We start from the raw sequence: 14,399 nt of genomic DNA, 5'->3' as shown, positions 1-14,399 counted from the left end.
TGCTTAACTCATACGCCACAAAATGGGCACATCAAACATGTTACTGCCTTGAGCTTTATCAGTCTTCCAAGCATCTGTTGAATCAAGCTTTTGTGTAGAAGGCCTCTGCTGCTTGGTTTGTCAAGAACAGACCATGCTTGGAGACATGTGGTAGCATAAATTGTGCCCTGGCAACAGTATGACGATCATGAATCTTTTTAAACTGGTGCTGTGCTGCAGTCATGGATGGGAAAACTTCTTGCCAGGTGAGCCTTTTGAAGCGCTGCTGTCAGTTGATGATTGGCTTTCAAAAACTGCAAAGCCTAAATTGTCAAATACCGATGGCCTAACGTCTGTCTGAATAAAAAACAAAGCCAAATAAATATTTAAAAAACAAGTGTGCAGTGACTTTCAGACACCCTGCATTTACATATTGGATAATTTGGAATGTGAAAAAAGGTGACTGTTCAATTTAACTATTGGATTGCTGGGAATGGGCGGCCCGGTAGTCCAGTGGTTAGCACGTCGGCTTCACAGTGCAGAGGTACAGGGTTCGATTCCAGCTCCGGCCTCCCTGTGTGGAGTTTGCATGTTCTCCCCGGGCCTGCGTGGGTTTTCTCCGGGTGCTCCGGTTTCCTCCCACATTCCAAAAACATGCATGGCAGATTGATTGGACGCTCTAAATTGTCCCTAGGTGTGAGTGTGGGCGTGGATGGTTGTTTGTCTCTGTGTGCCCTGCGATTGGCTGGCAACTGATTCAGGGTGTCCCCCGCCTACTGCCCGAAGACGGCTGGGATAGGCTCCAGCACCCCCCGCGACCCTAGTGAGGATCAAGCGGTTCGGAAAATGGATGGATGGATGGATTGCTGGGAATGTCTCAACCGATGTGGTGTGGTCTGTTTCAGCTGTCACTCTTCAGGCGGCTGTCAAGCTCAAGTTCCCAGCAGGGCCAGACGCAAGCTCCATTGCCTGTTTATCTCGGCAGTGCTGATTCACAAAGAAACCTGACAAGAAGGCAGTCCTCTGGAGCCTGCAACCTCCTCTGAGCTCGATCTGTGTGTGTGTGTGTGTGTGTGTGTGTGCGCGTGTGTGTGTGCGCGCGTGTGTTTCTGTCTCTTTCTGTGCCTGAATATTAATCGTCATGCCATTTTTAAATATTGGAGCACATTTGCACTTTAGTATGAGCTGCATGTGTATTAATATTCACTGAAATGTGTCAAATTTGTCTTCTTTTTTTTTTGCGATGTTAGGTGGGCGATTGACTGGTTAGCACGTTTGCCTCAGTGCAGAGTTCAATTCTGGCTATGGCCTTGCTGTGTGGAGTTTGCATGTTCTCCCCATGCCTGCGTGGGTTTTGATAAGATAAGAAAACCTTTATTTGTCCCACAATGGAGAAATGGGCATTTGTCCAGGTACTCCTGTTTCCTCCCACATTATAAAAACATGCATAGCAGGCTAATGGAACACTCTAAATTGTCCCTAAGTGTGATTATGAGTACAAATAGTTGTTTGTCTATGTGTGCCCTGTGATTGGCTGGCAACCAGTTCAGGGTGTCCCCTGCTTACTGCCCGAAGACAGCTGGGATAGACTCCAGCGCGCCTCCAACTCTCGTGAGGATAAGCGGATTAGAGGATGGATGAATGGATGGACGGGTGGATGGATGGATGTTATTAGTTGAGAGGCAATATAAGCAAAGCATTTTGATATAAATCCAAATAAATACCAACATGTTTCATTTTGTTTCAAAATTTTTATTTGGGGCGGCACGGTGATTAATTGGTTGGCACATCCACTTCACAGCGCAGAGGTGTTGGATTCGATTCTGGCTCTGGCCTCCATGTGTGGAGTTTGCATGTTCTACCCATGCCCGTGTGAGTTTTCTCTGTGTACTCTGGTTTCCTCCAACATTCCAAAAACATGCATGGCAGGTTAAAATAACATTCTAAATTGTCCTGAGGTGTGAGTGAGAGCATGGATCGTTGTTCATCTATGTGTGACCTGCGATTGGCTGGCAACCAGTTGAGGGTGTACCCCGCCGACTGCCCTTTATAGACGGCTAGGATAGGCTCCAGCACACCTGCAACCCTCGTGAGGATGACCTGATTAGAAAATGGATGGATGGAATTTTTATTTGGAGAGGGGGGATATCAGTAAAGCATAATGATAGAAATCCGAATAAACACCAACAGTGTCAGATTTCATGAGATTTCCCAAGCAATTCTTCTGCTCGCCTCCTCGCTGCCCATCTTCAAAACCCTCCTCAAAACTCACTTGTATTCTTTGGCATTCGACTCAGCATGACTTAGATTTGTTCTTGGTTTTACTGTTTGGTGCTATCTACCGCCTTTATTACCGATTTGTTTTACTGTTTATTGTATATGCTAAATTGCTCCATGTACAGCACTTGGTATGCAGCGATGGCTGTTTGAAAGTGCTCTATAAATACAGTTGAGTTGAGTTGAGATAATGGAGCAACTTCTTAGTCTCCAGGAAGATTACTTAAGAGTGGACAAGCTTGTAGTTTGGATTTGAAATATATCTTTCATGACACGTCTCATTCAATTGTTGTTCATGAATGTACCTATATTGACCCGTTGCAGCTACGTCACGTGATTATTTTTTACACATCGCGTCCTGTTGTTTGCGCAAAGCAACGTGCAGTCATTTAATGGTTATGAGTATAATATATGAACAGTAATCTACTAACCCGGTAAAAAAAAAAAAAAAGATCGCTGCAAATCCTCGAATACATTGAGGGCTGCCAGTCATTTCGGTTGATTGCTGCTGTTCATCGCCGTCTTTTATTTTAATCAGCAGGTGTGTGACAAAAAGCCCAGTTTGGTTTACACCCTTGTCTATTAGTACAGTACATCCAACTGCACAGCAAGATATGACCATTTTAGAAGATAATCGCTGATATAAATGGATACAGGACTCTACAGGACTTTTACAGGACATCTAATTCGGGTGATCGTGATGATAGTTTCATGGATTTGTGCATCAATTGGTCATAAAATTTGATCTGATCTCTTAAGTCACAACAGACAAACAATTAAGCTAATATCGGTTCAAATAACTTTTTTATGTTTATGTTTAAATTGAACGGACGTAAATGTCAAGTGCAAGGTGGGAAAAGTATGTGAACCTCAAGGATAATGACTTCTGCAAGAACTAATGATTCAAGATTCAGCCAGGCTAGAATTCAATTAATGTGATGAGATTGGAGGTGGGTGCCAGCGCGATAAAAGCACAAACACATTTTGGGATTGCACCTATGTATTCTTCTCAGATGTGGCGAAGGACGAAGACAGCACAAATGAACGGCGAGTCAGTGTTTTTGTTGACCTGCTGAGGTATGCAAATGCATACCTGTCAACTTTTCGGAGCGCCAACCTGTATAAACTACCAAAAAAATCCGTATAAAGCGCAAAAAATCCTTACAACATACCAAAGCATTTTATGTCAAAATAACGGCACAGAAAAAACCCCACGAAATTTTCAATGATATTTATTGTAGATCTCCATAATACAATGTCTAGTTAATGTGTAATCATCATTCTACTTAGTGGCATTACTTAAGTTACCGGAAATGAAAGCATTCGAGTAGACGAGCACCGTTCTGGGCAAAAGCAAATGGAACTACTTGTCAAGGGGGGGGGGGAACCAAAAAACAGAAATTTTCAGAATCCGTATGATTTGTGCGATACGGCCATATACGTAAGATTCACCACAAAATCCGTATGAACTATGGCTAAATCTTATGAGTTGACAGGTATGCAAATGTTTTAAAAGTCGTTACGAAGTCAGTGGATCAAAAGTTGACGCGACAGTCTTCCAACCAGCAGATGTCACGAGTGAGCAAAATGCCTTCTTTAAATTGCTCTTTTCAGCAAGTCGTTGACTGGTCCCGGCGGCTTTGCTGTATTTTCACAAACATCACTTGTGTGAACGTTCCAAGAGTCAAAGACTACAAAATGGACGAATATCATAACGAGGTTTGTATTTGTGTCATTCCTTTATCGCGGTGGAATAGTTAAATGCTTGTTTGCTAATATCAGTGAGCCAGCCTCCAAGTTCGTAGGAGTACTGTGCAGTGTATTCGATGGAATTTCAATCATGACAACTGATTTACCATTATTCCAAATACATGGATTGCAAAACGGTACATTACTACTACTACTGGTCTATGTATGTATAGTAGGCTTACGTATGCCTTTAAGAGCGATAGAAAAAATATTTTCGATAGTATTGCACTCAAATTATTCATCATATATAAATCAGCATGTATTGTATTGTATTGTATATCTTACTGTTTTCAGGGCTCATTCAACACCGAAGAAGCCGATAGCATTGTTAAGGAGGTAAGTTACTTTTCGACACCATATTGAAATTTATAGACATAATTGCAATATATATATATATATGTGTGTGTGTGTGTGTATCTGTGTGTGTGTGTGTATATGTATGTATATATATGTGTGTATACTGTATGTATGTATATGTGTGTATACTGTATGTATATATATGTATATATATATATAATGTATATCAGTGGCGTTCCGTCAGGGCCAGCAAGGCCTTCTCTGCTAGCCTAAACATTCTAACAAATTTAATTTATTTTCATAAATATGTAAACAAAATTATTCTCTGTATTCTTTACGTCATATTATTTCCACTTAGTCAAGTGGCTTTCAATGTTATTTTTAATAACATTGAAATAAATAATAATAAATAAATAAATAAATAACTTCTTTATTATGGTAGAGTTTCTAACCAATCATATTTCAGCTAGCTAGTGTTGCCAGGTAAATTAACTTGCTCGGGGCCTTCAGATTAAGCAGAGCAGGCCCCTGTGCGCTGTAAGTGAACGGGCACAGTTTGCAATAGCCAATCAGATCACTCGTCTGCGTACTAGGGCCAGCTCGAAGGGTTTACGTCGAGACTGGCCGTGCGCGTTCGGTGATTGGATTAGCGCCTGCTAGAGCTATCACTGCATTTTAACCCAAAATGGCCGAAGGAGAAGACGTTGATCTGGTTGCAGAACTACTTTCCACACAATTTTCAAGACGGGTCTTCCACGAAAAGCTGGATATTGTGTGAAGAGGTCGCCCAACTCCTGCGCTAGCTAGCCTGTCCCAGCAAGGAAAAGGGTTTGTCCGTCATTTTCAGACGAGCAATTATGAACGGTACCTGTGGCTCACAGCCTCTGAGAAACGCTGCAAATTGTACTGCTGGGAATGCCGATTGCTTGCAACGGACCGATTTGGTGTTTGGAGCCACACTGGATTGTTTTACCAAGGCAGCAAGGAAACATCAGAGCACGGCTGGGCACTTACTAGCTACGGTGCGTTTAAAAACGTTTGGGGACACTCGTGTAGATCTGCAGCTCAGTGAACATGCACTACATTGGTGAGTAAATGAATTTTATTTTACATTTCTTCTTGTCATTTTATTTCGTTAGTATTAAATTAATGGTAACAAAATAAAATGACAAAGATACAAAAATGTATCAAATCAATCTGCTCACCTGCAATTTATAACGGCGCGTTGTAGTCACCTTCGTGCACGAAAGTTTGTTCAATCTCAGCTGCTCAACATTTTCAGTTATTTGCTGTTGTATAGCCGATACTCAAAATGTGAATGATCTGTTAACTTTATTTTCAAAGAATAGTTTTTGTTATTGTGTGGTTGGTGTCTTATATGAAACTGTGACATTGCGCAATTTATTGAACAGACTTGTTTAAGATCACACAGCGTAATTTGGGTGGCATTTTATTTAGTATTTTTAAATCATCTTTTTATTTTTGACAGTATCTGTAAATTTAGTTTCCTGCTCTTAATTGTGAATGCATACTTGATGGTTTTAAATGCTCCTGAAATTAAGTGCTGCTTGACGAGCCTATATTGTGTATGTATGTGACGTCACTGAAGGCCTACGGTTGAAATGCACGGCCCGCCACTGATGTGTGTATATATGTGTATATATATATATATATATGTGTGTGTGTGTATATGTATATACATACTGTATATGTGTGTATGTATGTGTATATATACAGGTATGTGTGTGTGTGTTACTACTACTGTGTGAGACTTAACATGGCTGTTTTTTGGGAGAGGAGCAGTATGTATGGAAGTCCAAAAGAGTCAAAATTAAATTATAAACATTTTGAAATACTGTACTGTATATGCCTGTTTTATAAATGAGAGCAATTGTAAAATAAGGCACTATGATGAAATATTTTCTGACTCTTCTATTTTTGTTCATCATTTAATATATTTCATAATGATTATTTTGACAATATTATGTTTTAAAATAATGTATTTATTTTCCAAGATTTAATTAATAAAAGTCGTCAATTTTTGTTTCATAATGTAGTGTTCCACAATGCCCTTATCATTTCATAATGATGTTTTTCAGCACATTGACTTGGTCTGTCAATCAAATTTTATGGGTTGAGCCTCTGAGGGTGGTCACCACTATGCATTAGCATTTGGTCGCGTCAATTCTGGACTATGATCGGAATTTCCACACAACCTGCTGCTGTAATCCTCTCTCAGGCTGATGTAAATGGCCTTGCATTACTATCCACATGATTTTCAACTTCTCGGAGTAACTCTCAAACTGGCTTCTCCCCTGCAGCCATTCTGTCTCATGGCCCTCAGATTTCTCGGTATTAGTGAGTGATAAGGCTCGAGCGCTGCTTCTCATGTCTGTGTAAAGGGTTAGCCAATTATTTCCCTGGCTCCCGCTCATGTGATGTGTTTGACAGACCAAGTCATTGTGTGGAAATAAAAAGGCCATTGTGGAAAAGCTCATCATGACATTAAAACTTGACTTTGTAAGAAGGTATTTTTCAAAAGTGTGTCATGGTTAAAATACTCAATATGTGATATTTAATTTTTCACTATAATGCTGTATGATTTATTTGTCTATTTTTCATTGTTTTTATTTAATTTTGACTCCTTTGGCTTCCATATTAATATTCATATTGCGTTACTACATGCCAATTTTAATTTTTTTCTAAATGAGAAGGCCTGAGGCATATGTTAAAAGAAGCTCTGTTTGCCGCTTCAATCTGCCCTGTTGAGTCATAGACTCTGTGCTGTCATCTGACATGTACTCTGTGTGTGTTTGTGTGTGTGTGTGCTTGTGTCTCTCAGTGTATTGAGAACGTAGTGGGTGGCGATGACTACAACCAGAATCTGGTGAACAAATGGACCTCCGCCATAGTGGAGCGCTGCCTCACACAACTGGTCAAACTGGGCAAACAGTATAAGTTCATTGGTGTGTCTCATGAGGAAATGTTGTGTTACCTTGACTTAAGATGTACGGGACATTGTGTGGTTGATTGTGTGTTTGTGTGTGTGTGTGTGTGTGGGGGGGGGGGGGGGCTAATGACAAAGCTTTGGATGTGGTGCTTGTAAAATATGTACTATTCCGAAGCAGAAAAAATGTTCGATAAAGTCTGTACCATGGTACAGGGAGCATTGAATGACCTGACATGCACATTTTAGATACTAGATGTCACTCGATCAACTACGCCCTGACTTGCGAGCAAAAAAAAAAAGCGATTTGAGCTCAACATGGTGGCAGCAAATTCCATTCATTTCACCACAAGCAGCAGTCTGACACATGACACGTGAAAGAGGCTTCAAGCTGTTTATTGTCAAGCTAAACCTAAAACTGAGAATGATATGTTTTTCAAACAACCACATCATTTCTAACGTCCACTAGCTTAATGCTAACACATGATACAAAATGGCATCGGTGAATGAAGAGCACCCATTTATGTGGTGTCAAAATAACTTAATGCAACAGATGTTTGAACGAAAATGATCCAACGCATGGTTGAGTTACAAGCATGGTCACAGAGCACATTCAACACGCAAGTCACGGTAACACTCTATTGTATTGGAATCCCGCTGAAGACATTGATGCTGTTCAGCATACTGAATTGACCACATATTTTTCTCCCTGTTCTTCTTTTGTCTCTTTGCATGTCGTATTTATGATACTTTGCCAATGAATTGTATCACATTGTTTCTCCATAGTTACATGCGCCCTGATGCAGAAAACTGGCGCTGGGCTCCACACGGCAAATTCCTGCTACTGGGACACGGCTATGGACGGTACATGAAAATCATCAGCGAAACTGATTTTAAATGCCACTTGCGTGTTGTGTAATGCCCCTTGCGTGTTTGCAGTTAGTTCCACAGTGCGGTGGGAAAGCCGCACCATGTACTGCGTGGTCAGCGTCTTTGCCGTTGCCGTCGCATAGAACGCAAGAGTACAGCATGTTTCTGGAAACGAGAAGAGGATCTCCCAAGTGCCACTTCCATACAGAGGCTGTGAACGCACAGTACGGGTATAACTTTCTGGACTGTACTGTACATATTGAAAAAAAAATTGGACCACATACCGCAGCTCTAAACGCCTACTTTGCGCAGATGGGTGGGCACATTCACTTTCGTTGTTCACGTTACAATGACAATAAAACAATTCTACTCTCTTCTCTAGTCTCTTGTTGTAGGCATGTAATCTGTCAGAAGGAATATTTGATCTTGATGAGCGTAGTTTCCAATTAAATGAACGAGCATCCCTGGTCTATTTGTTTAGATTTATTCAATTACTGTTTCCATCCCTTTGATGGAGTTTTTTGTGTGTGTATTTTTTTTCATTTGTTTTTGTAATGATGCTGTTCAACAAATTTAATTGTCAGTTTTAAAACCTTTTTTGGAGGTTGATGTCAGTAATCTAAACAGACGGGAGAAAAAAAATCCACAAAAAAAAATCAAATGTTCATTCAATTTGAATCCTCCATTCATGATCATTTTGAACAATTTAAAGTCGTGCCCAAGGATTTTAACAGTGACTCAAATTTAGTTTCTCCGCAAAGTGGCAATATTAGCATTTTTTTAAAGAATGTTTTTTCATGCTCATGTTGATTACTGGAAAAGCAACAACAACAAAAATTCTACATTTTAAAGGCCTATTGGCAAGCAAATTTGACAAGTTTACAGCTATAACACCAACAAATCTTTAGTTTTATTTTCATAATTATTTTGAAAAGCGTTCACTACAAAAACAGGCAATCTGGATCGCCAAATTTTACCTAGGGTGTCATCAATCTGTGTGTCTCGCTCCAAGATGCTGCTGGAGGCAATTTGCCATTGTTATCACTGTAGATATCCGGTTATTTTTTGTTCAGTCAAATTGGTGAACTCTGTCGCACCTGGGTCAGAAGGAAGAAGTGAAAGTTTTCCTGTTTGCAGCTGAACATTGTGGTGTGATGGCTAGTGAGAGAGAAATGGGTCGCAACAGTGCATGAGAGCCAACTGAATGAGAAAAACAGAAGTAGTTGTGAAACCAACAATTGATGCACTGCTAAAGCAGAACAACATCAACGTGGAAAGTACCACCAAGTGTATTGCTCTGCACTTGTGCAACAATGGCACACTTGCAAAACATCTGGTGGGAGCCAGATGCCAGAGCTTCCGCAAAATATCAAGAAAAGATCGGTTTGCTTGACGGCAGCCTTATTTATGGAGAATCCTTGTACGAGGAGACGCTCCTGGTTAAAGATGATGCGAGCTAATTGTTTTTAGGCTACCTGAGAGGAAATTCTCCGGGCGTCGACTCGATCCCAACTGGACTGGATCTGGTTGTTTTTGAAGATGTGACGTTTAGCTTTGCGTCTGAGATGGTTTCATGATTTCGGGCACCAAGGCTCGATAGAGGACACCCTCGCGCTGTCGCTGCCCAGATGACAGAAACATCACGTCTTTGAAGACAACTAGAAGAATCCAGTTGCGATCGATTTAATGCCCCAAGAAGACAACCTGGATTCATGAAAGTATTCACAGGCATGTTTGAACACATCTTGATGACTATGGAACCAGATGTTGATGGCCGTGTTAAAAGTTTTCCTTGTTAAAGATGAACTTGACGTCGGCTTCAGAATGGGACAAACACTGTTTCTCCAGTGACTTGCCCAGCTGCGGTGGCCCACAGAGGAACACTCCAACTTTGGTTCTGCGGAAATGCAAGTTCAAGATGCTTGTTGCAAAGTCGCATTTTGGAATCTGGATCACAGATTGGACTTCAAAGCGATAGATGTGATCTCACCCAGGATGCTTGGATGCAATGCCAGTAAACTCACTGTCCCAATTAGGCTTTCCATAAAGAGTTTTCTGCTTAAGCCCTGTGATTGGGTCGTTCTCCTCCTCGTGGTGTACCCAGAAATGTGCCGCCTATTAAAAAAAAAAAAAACAGGGTTAAATAAAGAATGCATCTACTTCCAGAGGAAAGAGACTTTTCTGCGTGCCGGACACCTCTTCCTCCTTCCAGCGGGTGAGGTAGATGTTGTAGCTCAGGAAGTCCGTCACACTCTTTGCCGCCATCTGGCTCTCCAGCGACTGCAGCAAGTCCGCAAACCACTCGAAGGCCTGCGTCTCAGGGCAAAGCCAGTAGAAGTAGATCTGGACAAGAACATGACGGAGATGTTTATGCTTCTTACTCTCACAGCAGACTATTTTTGTTCACGAGCACCTCCACTCATGCAGACCTGACGGGAGAAAAAAAAATTCCTCATCTCCCAATAATGAATGAACTTCCTGTTTGCTTGTACTTGAATTTCATTCAAAATGATCATTCACAAGGATGCTTGTTGTAATGTATTAAGCGTTTTATCATGGTGGACTTCGGCAATGTCGGTCTTACCTTTTTGGTGAAGACGTCTTTGTTCTGGATGCGCTTGTACCACACAGACTTGAGGATGGACGCAAAAGGCGTGACACCGATTCCCGCCCCCACCAGCACGACCACCTGGTACCGAAACACGTCCTCACTGGCAGTGCCAAAAGGCCCGTCGATGGCTACCCTGGAATAACCCACGGCACTTCTTTAAAGCTCAGGCAAGCAGCCGAAATGGCAACAGGCTTAAGTCTTTCTCGTTCGTTTTTGTGTGCAAAAGTTTTCAAAAACAAATCATTATGTTGTGCATGCCTAAATGGTTAATGTTTTCTGGTCCAAACAGAAAATCTTTTTTTTTTTTTTTTTTTTTTTGGTCAAGCAGGATTGCGGCACAACCCCAATTTGATGCTGCTCAGATCAGGTTGTTGCAATTGATGGTGACTCGCATCCCTTGCGTCTGCACGCTCTCTTTAAATGGCAAGAATTACAGCGGCACAATGGGGCCGCCGAGAGTGAAGATGAGCCCTATAGGTGCCTTCCCCAACAACTGCTGCTAGCTGCAATCAAACATAATCAGAGACACTTTACGGAAACGAGAGAGTGCGTTTTCATACTTGGGCAATTTCCAAGCCTCTTGAGGCTCCGTTTTGTCCCCCCCGCAGGCTTCATACAACGCCTGAGTCCAGTCCCCAACTATTCGAATGTGGGCACTGAAGTAGTCCTCCTCTGGGGCTGAGGTCAGGGTGAAGGGGTGCCACTCCAGCCTGGAGACAGATGGGCACTGGATGAAGACGTACTGGCCCACCTCCATGTGGAATCCTTTCCTCTTCATCTGAAGCTCCAGAGTTTTGGAGGGATGCATCACCACCTGAAGGCCCCACGTTGTCAGATTGGACTTTGGAGACATCGCAATTTCACATTTCTACTTGCTACCCAGTTACCTTCGTGATGACCACTTTTTGGTGGGATCGATAGATTCGAACAAGCCTCTCGCATATGTATAAAATCATGGGTCCCACGATCCACTTCCAGGTCTGGAAAAACGCGAGATGAAACGAGGCACACGGTTCGACCTAAAGTCAGCGGGCTCGGTCGTGTACCATTGGTGGGTTTCCGGCAAACACTGGAACCGCGCAGTCCGAATCGTTTCTTCCCCATTCCTCAAACCGGTCTGCACAGAGGCGTGGGTCGTTCGTTGTCAGGCTGGCCGATGTCTGTCCTCGCACGATCCTCCTGAGCGGCAAAGCGCAAATATCGATAAACATCGTGAAAACCGAAGAAAGTCAACATTTGAGTTCGGTGCTTTCCTACCCAAAGCCGTGGAATACCAGTCCGATGAAGAACAGGACAAAAAGGTGATGGGTGTACCAGAACACCTCGAAGTACGACCGGCGGATGACCTCCATGGAAGAAGTGATGATGAGGATGAGGGCCAGCGTGATGACCACACCAGTCACACCGGCGATGGTGGTGAACATGACGATTGTTGGGTTCTGGGGGAGAGAAAAAAAGTTCCAGTTTAAGGACTGCACACTTTTGGCCGCTACCTTTTGCGAGAAGCATTTCACTCACCGTTTCATTGGACCTGATTGGGTTGAGGAAGGACGCGTTGTCGCCGTTACCAATTTCAGACAGTATGAAGGGCAGAAGGCTGCTGTTGCGGTTCAGCTGAGCGTCCATGAAATACTCAAAGTTGAACAAGTGTGCAACAATATGCACGGCTAAAAAGTGAGGACAGCATAAGGTCAAAGAGGCGGCGCGGCACATCGTGTTCACAAGCTGCCGACAACGATACCTGTGTGAAAGGCGATCATGTATGCCACCAGCTTGTGGAAGGTGATGTTTCGGTCCAGCTGCCGAGCGGCTGTGCGGCTGCAGAACTAAACGCTTATTCGGTTACAGAGAAATTCCCAGAGGCTGAACAGAGATGGAATGTTTGCTACCTGGATGGTTCCCCGCATGAAGGAGAGTAGGTTCCTGCAGACGGGCAGCAGGATGAGCATGCAGTTGAAGTTGAGACAGGCGGCTGGAGCTCGGGCCCAGGACAAAGCTTGCTGGAAATTCAAGTTGCCTTTAATTACCTCCAGTGTAATCAAACTACCAGCTAATGGCAAATGATCTCCATTTACTTGGGTTGGTTAAAAGAGAAGCTTCGTTTCCTTCCCCCAACATGTTAGACCATTTGTTTTAATTTTTGGAAAGGAACTGAGGTCGTCCTAAATGTTCCAATAAAAGTACGTTGGTGGCGAAGCTGAAGTCAATCTTGAGATGTAACGCGGCACTAGGATGAAGACGTCGGAACGAGCTGCAAACTCACCCCGAGCAGCACACGAGTGTAGAACCATTTGTCGACGAGAAAGGCCATGTAGAAATGGACGAAGAGGAAGGCGTTAATGGCAAGCCAAACCAGCTGAAGCAGACAACAACAAACACATTGACTTCATCTGATAACACTGCTTTCATTCCAACAGTTTTCATGAATTAGGCTGCGTTCATGCATTTATCTGGCTACCTAGAAGTGTTGCCCCGAGACGAAATATGCGATTGCTTTGACTGAGAACAAACACCATGTTACATGCGACGTACTGTACGTGTTACTTCTAGCGGGTAGAAAAAGCCTGTCAAAAGTTAACGAAATACACCCCCATCTTATAACTGGGTTACGGTTGTGTTGAGAGTCAATTAAATTCAAACTCATGTTATATAGGAGTCAGCGCACATCGTTTAAAATGCCTCTGATTAACGCCCAAAAATGTTCAGTTGTTCAAACAAGTTGTTTTTCCCTGCCTTTTTTCCCTCTTTGACGGTTTTGTACTAACGCTGCTGTTTTAAACTGTTGGGCCTTGCAAGTTCCAGCTGAACAAGAACAACCCCAAAGAGTGACGCTTGCCCCCACACTGTTACTGTTTCAAGGTGTTCTTTTGCTTTTCTTCACCTAGAAATGGGGCCTTAGACGAGGTAGATATCATGAGACGGCCGGAATTAGCACAGAACGTTTAGGCTTCCGCTAGAAAGCAAAAATGAACCTTAAAATGAATCGTCAGCGCATCAAACATTTTAGCGAGTGAAGCATTCTCACAATGACAAAGACGGAGAGTCCCTCGTTGGCCGCCAAATTCCCCATGCTGAGTCTGGGCGCGAGCTTGGTGCTGGTGCAAAGCAGAAGAGTGAATGCACACCCTTGAAGCTTGAACTTTTTTGTTTGCAGCAAATAGGGAAGTGGATCTGAAGTGATGTCATGTTAGTCGATGGATTTCTTCACCAACGAGTCATTTAGAGTAAGGCGATGAAACCGCACAGCGTAACGCACTACCAGCTACGACACAACTGATGAAGGTCGGTACCCATATGAACACGATTCCTATGACTGTCACTTCAACTGCCGTCAAGATTGACAGATGTGTGAGGTCGCCAATTAGGCAGCACCTCTTCGCATGAGACCGTCCACTGGGGCGCTCATCTTTTAGCTGACGGTTGAGGAGGAACGTGACATCGGATGTTCTAGACGTGGAGGAAGTGGAACATTTCGAAACCTAAAGCAAATACAGAGTTGCTTTAGGCTTCCCGTTTCAAGTTGCACCTAAACATCAATGATGCCAATAAATGCAGAATCACACGACGCAGACTGTGTTATCTTTTTTTGTAATTGGGTTTTTTTCTTTTCTATTTATGCAGGCAGTGAGTCACAGGGGCTGGCAGCTACTATAAATTGCTTTCGTGTTT

At 42.8% G+C, this 14,399-nt stretch overlaps 2 protein-coding genes across 2 annotated transcripts; one reads left to right on the top strand and one right to left on the bottom strand.

The window, feature by feature from the left end:
- The first annotated feature begins 3,809 nt into the window (after positions 1-3,809).
- LOC147210921 (dynein light chain Tctex-type 3-like) lies at positions 3,810-8,493 on the top strand. Its single transcript, XM_086118361.1, has 5 exons — positions 3,810-3,975; positions 4,300-4,341; positions 7,145-7,268; positions 8,036-8,113; positions 8,189-8,493. Exons 1-5 carry the CDS (start codon positions 3,826-3,828, stop codon positions 8,260-8,262), a joined length of 468 nt encoding a protein of 155 aa, XP_085974487.1. The 5' UTR covers positions 3,810-3,825; the 3' UTR covers positions 8,263-8,493.
- On the bottom strand, positions 7,630-13,896 carry cybb (cytochrome b-245, beta polypeptide (chronic granulomatous disease)). The gene is made up of 13 exons (XM_086118350.1): positions 13,756-13,896; positions 12,994-13,086; positions 12,620-12,730; positions 12,472-12,556; positions 12,249-12,397; positions 11,988-12,169; positions 11,777-11,909; positions 11,618-11,710; positions 11,291-11,544; positions 10,704-10,863; positions 10,316-10,462; positions 10,110-10,234; positions 7,630-10,016 (listed from the first exon to the last, which is right to left on the bottom strand). The coding sequence occupies exons 1-13, from the start codon at positions 13,798-13,800 to the stop codon at positions 9,899-9,901; spliced, it is 1,695 nt and encodes a 564-aa protein (XP_085974476.1). The 5' UTR covers positions 13,801-13,896; the 3' UTR covers positions 7,630-9,898.
- Between the last annotated feature and the right edge of the window lie 503 nt (positions 13,897-14,399).

This window comes from Hippocampus guttulatus, chromosome 1 (assembly GCF_054856545.1).
Source record: "Hippocampus guttulatus isolate MCC_2025c chromosome 1, RoL_Hgut_1.0, whole genome shotgun sequence".
Lineage (NCBI taxonomy): Eukaryota > Metazoa > Chordata > Actinopteri > Syngnathiformes > Syngnathidae > Hippocampus > Hippocampus guttulatus.
Note: the sequence above shows the minus strand (reverse complement) of the source record. Positions and strands in the feature narration are given on the sequence as shown.

What these genes read in the sequence shown, in the direction of transcription:
- cybb (XM_086118350.1), bottom strand. Translation starts at nt 13,800, where the DNA reads ATGGGGAATTTGGCGGCCAACGAGGGACTCTCCGTCTTTGTCATT. An exon ending in TTGCCGGAAACCCACCAATG is followed by an intron (nt 11,711 to 11,776) that starts GTACACGACCGA and finishes GCGTTTTTCCAG; the next exon opens with ACCTGGAAGTGGATCGTGGG. An exon ending in AAAAAGTGGTCATCACGAAG is followed by an intron (nt 11,545 to 11,617) that starts GTAACTGGGTAG and finishes TGGGGCCTTCAG; the next exon opens with GTGGTGATGCATCCCTCCAA.
- LOC147210921 (XM_086118361.1), top strand. Translation starts at nt 3,826, where the DNA reads ATGTCACGAGTGAGCAAAATGCCTTCTTTAAATTGCTCTTTTCAGCAA. An exon ending in TGGACGAATATCATAACGAG is followed by an intron (nt 3,976 to 4,299) that starts GTTTGTATTTGT and finishes TACTGTTTTCAG; the next exon opens with GGCTCATTCAACACCGAAGA. An exon ending in CAAACAGTATAAGTTCATTG is followed by an intron (nt 7,269 to 8,035) that starts GTGTGTCTCATG and finishes GTTTCTCCATAG; the next exon opens with TTACATGCGCCCTGATGCAG.